Source organism: Orbicella franksi, chromosome 12 (assembly GCF_964199315.1).
Source record: "Orbicella franksi chromosome 12, jaOrbFran1.1, whole genome shotgun sequence".
In the NCBI taxonomy this organism is placed as follows: Eukaryota; Metazoa; Cnidaria; class Anthozoa; order Scleractinia; family Merulinidae; genus Orbicella; species Orbicella franksi.
Genome location: NC_138156.1, coordinates 1,398,751 through 1,410,517, shown reverse-complemented (window position 1 = coordinate 1,410,517; position 11,767 = coordinate 1,398,751). Strand labels below are relative to the sequence as shown.

The window sequence follows — 11,767 nt, the reverse complement described above, 5'->3', positions numbered from 1 at the left end:
AGCTGTTATGTTCCCCTTGCTGATTACTGCAGAGCCAACTAAGACTTTTTGAGAGGAAATTTGCCGATAGAGCATTTTCACTTGAGTGTTGAAAGTAATTTGGTTTTGCTTAGGTTTAGCAATACTATGAAAAGAACAGTTGTTGGTGACTGATGCTGAAGTCATCATAAACTGAAGTGTCATGCGATGTTGACCATTCCTGGCATCTTGCAAATGACCTGTTCACAACATATATACTAAACCAATCAAGGGACCTCAAACAGAGCAACTGAATTTGACTGACATTAGAGGGTACAAAACATACTAGAACTGACCAATGACTGTTGACAAACTTTACATCAGTCTTCTAAACCATCATGACTAAACTGACTAGTGAGTGTTGACAGAGCAGACTCACAACACCACTGACTGACAAACACTTCTTGACAACAGTTACCCAAATGCAGTCAATCTCGCTATTATAGCTCTGTAAGCCCTTCCATCCCCTCCACCCCTGGCATTTGTTGTGGATTTATATTTTTTTTGAAAATATGTTACAAGTGCCCCATGGTGGAACTAGAATGTTGGTTCAAATCCCCACAGAGGAGCTTTGGGAAGACTGCAAATGCTTAATCCATGGGACAAGGTCAAAATTCAATTTTCCTGAAATTGTGATGATGGAAGCAATATTGATCACAGATAAATGGATGTTAATATCCTTAACCATGATTTTTGGAGGTAATGCACCTCCCAAAAGTGATAAGAGTTGCAAATAATACAACAACCAGCATTCAGATTTTGTTTATGCTGTTTATGCTCTGGTTTGAAACATGCAGGACTCCAAAGTTTATTCACTCAGTTTTGATGTTTTGCATAGAAGGCATTCAGGAAATTTAAAAATAAACAATGAAAGATGTACATATTTTAAAAACTGAAATATAAGATTGCCTTTGACAATCCCCGATCTCCAGGCTGTCCTGTTTCAGCAAATGCCCTACCCTGGGGTGCACCACAGATGCCAGGAGAGACGGGTAGGAGCTTGCAATTGTCAGAGACTTTAACTGATAAGGACTCTGAGGCAAATATCTTTGACATTTTGGAGGTTTGAATATGTTTATGTTCTGCCACTGTTGTTAGTACTAATACACGTTACTGTTCCCATTGCTACAGTTGTTTTTATTATACCCCAACTGAAGTAGAAATATTATTCTGGTCAGGGACTTGTATCAGCACAGTGGTTAGGAAATGTGTCACAGATGCTGATGACTGATTTCTACTGATAATGCGTGGATTTAACAAGGTACAAATGAAAGAGAAAACATATATTTTGATGCATTGTCCAGCTTTTAAAGATCTTTCAACAATTAAAAAAAAAAAGTTAAAACACACTGGTAAAAAGGAAGTGATTGAATTTGAAACCTACATTACTGAGTTATTGTTGTACCACATACAGGACATAGCAGAAGTCACAGACTGTTTATTTTCAGTTGCAGGGATGACAAAACACCTAGTGACTGAGCATCAGTTACCTCAATGCTTCATAAATTAATATGTATGTGTGACAGTGACAATATTTATAAAATAACAATAATTTCGATGCTAATAGGAATCAAAGATAAATTATTATTATTACAGGTAACTCCTACGACAACTTATGATATTTTCCCATCTCAAAGAGAAGAGATCCTTTCACAATAAATATAGTTTAAACTACCTTTAAATAAATTTCATAAAACAGTCACAAAATTTATTATAAATAACTAGTAAATAAGCCTGGGGGGGGGAACTCCCTATAATGGCCTGTACAGAGACGCTCAGCCCAAAAGGGGTACCTCTCACAGGCTTCAGGCGTATAAAAGGGCAGAGGAATGTGTCAGTTTAGGTATTTAAAGGGACCCTAATAAAAATATTTTGAAAAGACCCACCTTGTGGCTGTATCATTTAATTTGTTAAGCATAACATCATTAACTTCATTTCAAGGGTTTAAAAAGCAATGTAGTGTTCTTAAGGGGTACCTTCTTTCAATAAAAGGTATATGAAAGGGGTGCATTTTCTGTCAAAATGGTATGCAAAAGGGTAAGAGGTTGGACCTTGGGGCAGAGCCTCCCCATATAAACCTTTGTAGAGTAAACCCCCACCCCCAGGTAAATAAGTAACTACATAAAGCAGTGTTTTACATCTACTACATCCACTGACGCCCACTCACTGGGGACATGCGAGTTTCCACTAAATATGTCACGGAAAATTATATTCTAAAATACAACTATTATTAATTATTACAAACTATAATATTAATTATAGTTAACATGCACTAAATGTCTAACATGTTTCTTTTTACATTTGAATAACTGTGAGATGATTTAAAATGCTCAGGTGAAAGTATTTATTGTGGACACCTTTAATGATAGGTGTAGTGGACGTAAGATATTGTTAGTTAGTTACTCTGTTCATAGCTTATAGTTCTTCTCTCAATATCACACGAACCAAGCAAGATTTGGAGCACACAATGTGTTTCACTGAGGAGCAGAAAATATTATTGACTGACAATACCCCAGACAGGTTAGTGTACCATCAACACATCACAACTAAGCAATCATGATTTCTAAAAACTGGCAAACATGTTTTGTATCGTTCAAGCTCAAGTGTCTCCATGGCCTTTCATGGAAAGAAGTTAATACATAAAACAATCAGATGAATGCAATTCTTTCAAGGCTTCTAATCACCGCTGGGGTGGATGAGGAATTGGTCCATGAAGAGCTTGGATGTGCTGTCCTGGAGGTCCATGGGACATTATTCCACCTACATTCTTGCCGGTCCAGGACTCCATTTTGGGACCTCTACCTATTATGTCCTATAATAAAAAAACAAAATTACCGTATTTATTCACTTATATAAGGCGCACTCAGTTATAAGATGCACCCTAAACTTTCGAAGACGATTGTGACAAGTAAGCAAAATGAAAATTTCACCTAAATACCCTGTTATAAAGACGCACCCAGAATTACGGGAAATTTTGTTGACCATTTTCGCTGTACTTACAACAATTTGCTTCCAAAAGTTACTAATTACGGTGCTTTCAGTCTCAAAAAAAAGCGAAAAAGTCACACATTACAAACAATAGCAAAGAAGTCACACATGGACAATAACATAAAAGTCACACTTTTTAATTCACTCAAGTCATCCTTCTGAGGAAACAGTGTCTTAAGTTATGAATACTAATTGATCCATTTTTACGTTTATAAACAATACTAATCAAATCATGGGAATACATTTACTAAGTGAAAAAGTTATGCACATTGTTAATTCAAAATCCATCGGCAGATGGTCACACGTTTGGAATGGCTTTTAGATTTTAAGTACTGAAAGTTTTAATATTTCTCAACAACCTTCTCACATTCATGCAAGGCTAAAGAATAAACTACCTAGAAAGTATTTGTTATGACCTGTATGTTCCTTTAACAACATTACACTTTAGAGCTTACCGCACCCTTTGTTTTCAAATATGACAAAGTCATGATACTAAAACAATTATTTGAATGTATTAAAATACAAACATTAAACACCAGCAATACCGTAATTATTATCAAATTAATGATGAAGTTAACATGACATTTGATGGCTGCAGTTATGTTAGTAGCATCTTAACGGCTAAACAAAAAAAAATTATCTAAGGCCCTGAGTATTGTGAGCAACATTTTTCTGGCACCTTGTTGTGCTAATAGTATTGCAGTACATGTTGAAAAGTGTTTTTTGTGTTTATTACTAAATTGATTTTGTATGTAACAGTAACAAGGTGCGAGAGGTATTCATGCGGTTAAGGTCATGTTGCAAACCTTTTCAACTTGTGAATTGTTGTGGAATGAATTGCAAGAACGTGTTGGCAGCCTTACATTAAGGGCTTGATGAGTGATTGAAATAACGACTTTTAGAATTTAAAGCTATTTTAATGATTGCCACTCACAATGTTTTTGAGAAGTGCTTGGCCATTAGCATGTGCCAGGGGTCCATGAGATGGACCAGGTGGGCCATAATCCATCTCCCTGTCATGCACCCCTACTTCTATAGGACCTCTAAAGAGGTTGCCTTGGCTGCCAATCATGGAACTAGAAGGGCATGGTTGAAGTGATTGATTTGTTGTAATATCACGTGGACTACGAGGTGGTTCAGGAGTTCTAGGTCTTTCAAATGCACTTTCATTACGATCAAGAACTTCCCCATGATGTGAATAACCTTTAGAGTATTCTGCATGTCTTCCCATTCCATGGCTTGATGAAGGTAGCTCTGGAGGAGCTTGTCTAAGGGGACCCAGGCTACCATGCTCCCAAGGAGCTGGTTTTATACCACGAGGATCCAAAACACCAAGTTTAGCAATACCAGGAGGCCCCAAACCAGGAGGGTTGAGAGGGGGCACAATTCCTCTTGGCGGTGGAAGAGGTGACGACATTTCAGACCCTGTTGGTCCCTTCTGTTTTTTCTTTTTAGCTTTGTCTTTCTTCTTCTTAGATGGTACAGCAAGGTTCTCTTGATTATACTCCCCAGTGTTATCAGTATTAATGTAGTTGTTTTCCATCTGTAACTGTACCAGTTTCGTTGGGTATTTTGGGGGTGGAGGAATTTCTTGAGCAAGTTGTCTTGATCGTTGATTTGTACTCTTGTGAGATTCCGGTATGGTCTATCAAAACAATCCACAAACGGTAATATGAGAGAGTGATAATAACAATACATTGTGAAAACAGAGGGAAATAAATAGATCAGCATAACTGTAGCAATAATACTTATTCTTAAGCAGCAAATTACTGAAAAATTGGGCTATCAAATCCCGAAGAACCTTTGTACACAGGATGCCTGACAGAGGGGTGGGGTAGGGGATGCAATGACATGGTACAGTATTAATAATCAAAGGACTGAGAATGATGATGATGATGACGATGATGTTACCGTTGTTGATGTTGATGATAATGATGACGTTTTTAGCTTTTATTAATTTTGTATTTTAGACATTTAATGTATATTCTATTTTTTGAGGACCCTCCTGAAAACCACCTCAAGGTGATTGGCAGCCTCCTCTTAAAATATTAGTTTATTATTATTATTATGATGATGATGATGATGATGATGATGATGATGATGATGATGAAATATTGATAGACAGAGAGTTGAATTCTGTTCTAACAGACATTCACTGATCAACTTCAACTGTCCTAATACCTGAGCTTGTGAATCCATAACTTCTCCCCTCCTCTGCTTTTGTTTGTTGCTTTCATCCGGGTAATCTATTAAGTCCTCATCATGGACTACTTCCTCCTTGTCACTGCCAAGGCTTGAGACACTAAGTGCACCACTAACACTGCAGTTATCAGCATTATCTGCCTCACTATGTATACTTGATGCACTTCCATGTCCCTGCTGCAAACCTACACTGGAATATTCCAAGTTTTCCTCACAGTCAATGCCAATGTCACCATCTTCCATGTCAATAACTTCCTCCTGTTGATCTTCCATATCAAGATTACTTACCACGACTAGTATGTTACCATCTTCAGTCCTCAGATCAAAACTTGGAGCTTGATCTACAGAGTGTCTGGAATCACTACTTTCATTACGAATCCCACTCTGTCTTGTTAGTGTACTCTGTCGTCTGTTTGCATTTGAAGACCTGTTCTGTTCATCCCCCTTATCTGAAATGTTTGCATTTATTGTGCCACCTTTTGAGTGATGTTCTCTGTTTTGAGAACTTTGCTCATCTTCCACTTGTCCTGACCCACCTTGTACATCAAATCCATGGAGCTCTGACACATCACAGTTCTGATCATGGAAAGATGCTCTGTGTTGTTGGTCATCTGTTGTTGCTTTAACAGCTTCAATTGTCAGAGCAGATGGTTGTGGTCTTGAAGTATCAGTTTGGTCATGATCATCTTGTCTGTTAAAGAAAAACGTTTTTCTTTACATCAGTGTTATTGCTACAACCATGGTTATTACTTCAGTTAATAAACTTTAAAACATAACTTTCACCATTTTAAACAATCATTGCTACTTATTATAAATTATATCAAAATTGCTGTGTTGTTTAACAGAAAGAACATCTCTTCTACATTGGTTAACTTCTCAAAGACTGCAGCTACAAAAATATGTTAAAAAAATTTGTGACTTTCTTTCAGAAGTCACCAATCTGAATCCTGACATAAGTGCCTAAGTTCATAATATTTACTGTTCACATGGATTAGCATTTTATCGATTTTAATTTATTATAATTTCTTTATTCACTACATGGGAGCTTTACATGACTGTGGTAAAACAATAAAATTTGCAAGTAAAATAACCTTTGCACACAGCCTTCATAGTTTACCTTTCCATATCGCAAGGTGTAGATACAAATGCATTCTTAGTTTTCTGATGTTCATTGCACTGTGTGTGGGCTCTGATCACCATTGCACAATAGTTGAGATGTTTGTTATGGATGTAATCAACTGCAGTGGCACCAAAACAATCTTTCAACGAGAGGTCTCCTGAGACAAGAATTGTTAACTCATTCAGTCTATTCAGCTTCAACTCAAAGTCCAAATGAAATGAATATTGCATCATTTTTTGCTGTATAATTATTAGAATTCACTAAAAAAATTAAATTGTCTGTTTTTGATTTCTATGAGGTGTTAAGATTCATCCTTTGGCCTCATCAACTATCACTTCCTAGAAACCTTGAGCTCATAATATTACTGTTAATTATTGAATAGCCTTGACCAATGCTACTACTTTTTGTATACTTGATTGTAAAATTAGCACTTGGTTTTGTTTAGTGAATGATTACAAATGATTCAGCTTCATTAACAAAGAGGCAGTTCATCTAATTGGAAATAAATGCCATACTTTAAGGACAAAAACTTGAATACACGGCTCCACAAACCTCCTCTATCAAGAAGGAAGTTCACCACTTCTCCTTGACCACAGATGGCAGCAAGATGAACTGGAGTTCTCTTTGAGTTGTCAGTATCCAGAAGGCCCTCTAAGTTTCCTCTGGCCTCAAGAACCATCTCACAAGCTGCTGTATTTCCTGTAAGTTAATTTCTCAGCAGATCAGGCATCTCACCAAGAAGTGATACTGGTATTACAAGATGTAATTACTACTTTTAATAACACATATTGCACATATTTATCAGGCTTTTTATATTTGTTATATATTTTTATACGTTAGAGAGGGCCCCGATTGATACCAGCCTAGTTCTCAGAGGGCCACCCTGCACAAATAACGATAACTTGGCTTGAGCCAACAGTAATCACCAGGGAGGGCAGGGGACTTCCACATGAAAAGGTAGGGGATTCTTGTCATCTTGCTTAGGGGTGAAAATCAAGGACTCTGGTCTCATTTAGGGTGTTGATGACAAAATGCAACTATTTTAAGCTGTCAAAGTATCTCTTAGGATGCACTTGAAGAAATATTAACAGAAAAACCCTTATTTCCATTTTTAGGCTCGATTTCTGTCAATCTCTTGAGTCTGGTCTACTAGCGTAGGCTCCTTTCTTGAACAGTGGCTGTTAATTGAGCCTACTCCATTTTTCTATTCCTGTACCATTGTTACCATCACTTGTCCATGAATACTAAGATTTAAATCTCATCAGAATGGCCACATGCTGGCTGTTTCCCTACCTTTCTCTGCTGCTGTATGTAGTACTGTTTTACCATCACTGTCCCTTAGAACTGCAGTCTGTGGTGTTAATAAGTCCTAAAGGTCAAATTGAAACAATTCAGATCAGTCACTAATAAAAACAAAAATCATAGATTTCCATTAAGATAGAATGAGACCTTTGTTCTTTAAAATGCTTCAATCTGTTTATCAGTCTGAACATTCAACAACTGTCAAAAGACAATTTGGCTTCAGATTTATTCATGATCGAGACAATAAAGTTAAACAGCACAGGTCAAGTCAAGTTGTTTAGTACATGTTTTGACAGTGAATATTATTTCTTATGGAGTATGATCTCACAATAATACTATGATGTGTGCTGCTTTGAAATACCTTTGGTTCAAATCTTTTAACAAATTAATTAACTCTACACCTTAGACTTGGCACAGCACCTTACCATGTACTGTTTGAGACTGAGTGTACTAGCTTGTTTTTTCTAATTACCTCTAGGCACTGCAATGAGCCCACTCCTTTGACAGCCCAGTGTATTACACACTGTCCATAACAATCAGTGTCTCTGAAGATTGCATCTTCCTCTGGGTCAATCCTAGACAGTGCTTTATGTAAAAACTGAAGATTTTGAAGCTGATCAAAGTAACATGCCCACATGGCTGGGGTCAAGCCCTCACTGTCTACAGCATTTAAGTTTCCCCCATCTTGAAGCAATAACTGCACAAGAAATACACAATGAGTATCACCGCGACTGCACATTTCAATTCACATGAAGTTTTTATTTCAGACATGTTGCACATTTCCATCTTAGATCTTAGATCTCCTGGTTCCACCCTGACCACCACCACCTGTCACTTGCTTGGAGTGGATTCACTATCATTGTGTGTTTTTTACAAAAAACACTTCACACTATCCAGAGCCAGTTCCTTCATACATTGGATATGAAAATACATCTGCTTGTGGGTTGATAAAAAAAATAATGTTTGTATGTAGCTGTAGGGACCATGCATGAGTGTCCTCTTGTGAGAGGTGTCCATCAGGACCATTAGCAGAGATCCAACTCTATCTGACTTAAATGTTAGGTTCAGTTGTTTTAGCCAGTGAGTAAAATAAACACTGCATGTGATAACCTCACCTTAACATTATCCTCTGAGGTACTTGCTGCTGCCCAGTGAAGTGGTGTCCTTCCCTCATTGTCTTCAACATTCTGAGATGCCTGTGATCACGGAAAAGATACTGAGTACATTCATTAATTCTGATGCAAGTCTAAACTTTAGGGTTTGCCCATTATCTTAAGCAATTCTGTAACATACAAACTGAATGGTCTTAAATTTAAAGGAAATCTTTAAGTAATCAAATTAATACTTGTCAACTTTCTCACAACTTAGGCATGAGACTCATCCCTTGGGGTCAGACGCTTTCATCTCATGCTTACTTGATGCCTACTCTCAGGGCATTGCTGAGAAACTTTATGCAGCATGCAAGAAAAGAAAAGTCTGTGAAAAATGACAGTACTGGTACTTCCCCAAATTTTTAAATTTGAGAAGGGAAAAGTACATGCCACTTTGTTTTGTTCCAGAAACACATCCGGAGACTGGTGCATGGAAATTATTCAGAAACTGCTTAGCAATCTTCAGAATGTCTTTGGAAATGTTTATACATGTATGTGCAAACATGGTCAGATTTTTCTTAAAACATCCCAGCATTTCCAGGTATAAAAATTGAATAATGCAGATTGAACAAACAACAGACAGGCCACTATACCTTATTATGAAGCAGTAGAGTCAGAGCTCTCGTATTATTGACATGGGCAGCAACATGTAGAGCTGTTGTGTTATCTATGTACAAACACAATTTATTAAAAAAGGAAAGAAAAGCAAATCAAAAAGAACTTTGTTGATATCCCACCACCTTCACCATACAACACTTGGTCAGTAATCCATGTGACTGTATATATCCTAAAATATTTATCCTTGTTATCAAATGAATGTATTACTCAGGCAAGTTTCATACCATTTGCTTGGAGGTCCAGGTCACAACCAGCGGTAATAAGCATCTGCAGGCATTCTAAGTGGGCAGGTGTATTTCCATGGACAGAGTACATTGCAGCATTGCGTCCCAAACCATCTACTTGCTGCACAACCCCTGAATCTGTAAAGACATGTCAGTAACATGTTCAATAGAAGCCGATCACTTTAACCAATAAAAATTAATTACCTAACACATGGTGGATATAACATATATGTACAACTGAAAAACATTATTCTATGGTAGCTTGGTTTCCCTACTTCTTCCATGGACAAACAAACCAATCAGAATTCGTCTTACAAGGAGCGGTAAACTACAGTATAATTCATTCCTACATCTCTTATGGCAAGCACTGTTGCATATTGGGTGATTCCAGAAAATATCCATACCTATACCATGGGCTGCTTTTTGGAATTCTGAGGGCAAGGGGGGTCCTTTGAACTGGAAATCCAAAGGCATGTGTGTACTTACAATTGGAGTCCCAAGGGCACGGGGGGTTTTCTAGAGGGGACAGACAAGAGTGTGACTACTGCGGAAAACAAGAAAGGAGACAAGCATCAATCAATCACACTTGTTCATGTTCATTTACTGTAGAAAAGTGATAAAAACTGGGCTATACATTGGGTTCCAGAGACCTTAAAGTTGATAAATTTCTTGTCAGATTTAACCATGTGCAATAAACGCCGACCCACCAGGTTAGTTTACTATGCACCAGTGATACATATTCATAAAGAAACCGCTTTAATGGAGTCTGAACAAGTGAATATCATTGGTAATATCGAAGGTAAATTAAGCAGGATTTGCCAACGTATGTTCTAATTTCTATAGTAACCACACAACAAAATTAAGATTTTTATTCCTTCAGTAGTTAAGCCGAAAACTAGTTGCAAACTTGCGACTGAAGAGGAGGAAGTTTAAGTTGCCGAACATTTTATAGTCACAAATGTATGTGGTCGTATTGGTCATAATTTCAAGCCTTATAGGCAGTTAGTTGGTAATCTTCTGGGAAGATGTAAAAGTGTAAAACCTCTTTTGTTGGAAGTCAAAACAGGATTCTAGATGGTTGAAGAAAAAAACGGAAATCCGGAGGGGAGGGGGGTTAATGATTTTGGAATTTAGAGGGCATGGAGGGTAGAGCATTTTGGAATTTCCAAAGGCAAGTGGGGTTAAAATGCTTTTGCCACCCGTGGTAGGGTATGGCTATTTTCTGGAATCACCCATTTAGCAGAAATGTATTATAAAATGTATTATAAAATTAATATACTTTTCAGGCTGTTAACCTTAAGATAACCTTTTGATCGCACAAATTTACTTTGAAGAGCAACAATATCAAGTGTTCAGTAAACATCAAGTTGATTATTACTTCACATTAAAAACAAATATTGTTAAGGAGATATGGACTTAAAATTATGGCGACATTCATGTAATTGACATTCACGTAACTCTTAACTAATTTTACCTTTATCTATGAGTTCTTTCAAAAGTTTCAAATCTGCCGATTTTGCAGCTTGCAACACCAGAGGGAGAGAAGAAAATTCGTTCGTTCCGAGGCTTGCTGACAGTCTAGGTGATTCTAAATTGTACCACTTCCATTCGAATTGATCAGGTGTTCCACAAGCAGGGGACACAGGGCTCACTCCACCATTTAAAATAAGACTTCCGCTAAGAGATTTTCCATTTAATCTTGGTGACGCACCATTTGAAAGGCTTCTGCTCCGGAGCTTTTTGTAGTATTTTTGTAAGTAGAAAAGAACGAGATTCATGGAGTCCCGCAGTTCAGCAGTCGCCTCCTCGCACGAAAGTTTGGAGAGGAACTCCTGAATAAGTCCTGCTGTTTTTTGAAAATCTGCAAAATTTAAAAGTAACAGATATCAATCAAACTTATCTATAAACCAATTTGATTAAATTAACAAACCGTAATATAACAGGAAATACATTACCCCGCTTTTTTACAACCATCGTCGTTAATTATCGCTGTAGGCACCTTGCAAAGGATGCGCGGGAAAGTTTTTTTGCTAAACTTGACTGATTGAGAAGAGCCGTCATTCTTAGCCTACTTCTACTGCGATTATAAAGCATCTAAAAAAATCTTAGATAGTCTTCTTTACAGGGAAGTTATCGCCAAGACG

At 37.3% G+C, this 11,767-nt stretch overlaps 1 protein-coding gene across 1 annotated transcript; it reads right to left on the bottom strand.

Annotated features, from left to right (window-relative positions):
• Positions 1–43: 43 nt before the first annotated feature.
• On the bottom strand, positions 44–11,668 carry LOC145463367 (uncharacterized). Its single transcript, XM_081447117.1, has 12 exons — positions 11,579–11,668; positions 11,098–11,484; positions 9,624–9,761; positions 9,375–9,448; positions 8,746–8,826; positions 8,103–8,327; positions 7,622–7,697; positions 6,881–7,027; positions 6,326–6,485; positions 5,188–5,899; positions 3,941–4,651; positions 44–2,830 (listed from the first exon to the last, which is right to left on the bottom strand). Exons 1-12 carry the CDS (start codon positions 11,595–11,597, stop codon positions 2,699–2,701), a joined length of 2,862 nt encoding a protein of 953 aa, XP_081303243.1. The 5' UTR covers positions 11,598–11,668; the 3' UTR covers positions 44–2,698.
• Between the last annotated feature and the right edge of the window lie 99 nt (positions 11,669–11,767).

What these genes read in the sequence shown, in the direction of transcription:
- LOC145463367 (XM_081447117.1), bottom strand. An exon ending in ACATACAGCAGCAGAGAAAG is followed by an intron (nt 7,028 to 7,621) that starts GTAGGGAAACAG and finishes ATTAACTTACAG; the next exon opens with GAAATACAGCAGCTTGTGAG. An exon ending in AAGCACTTCTCAAAAACATT is followed by an intron (nt 2,831 to 3,940) that starts GTGAGTGGCAAT and finishes TTTTTATTATAG; the next exon opens with GACATAATAGGTAGAGGTCC.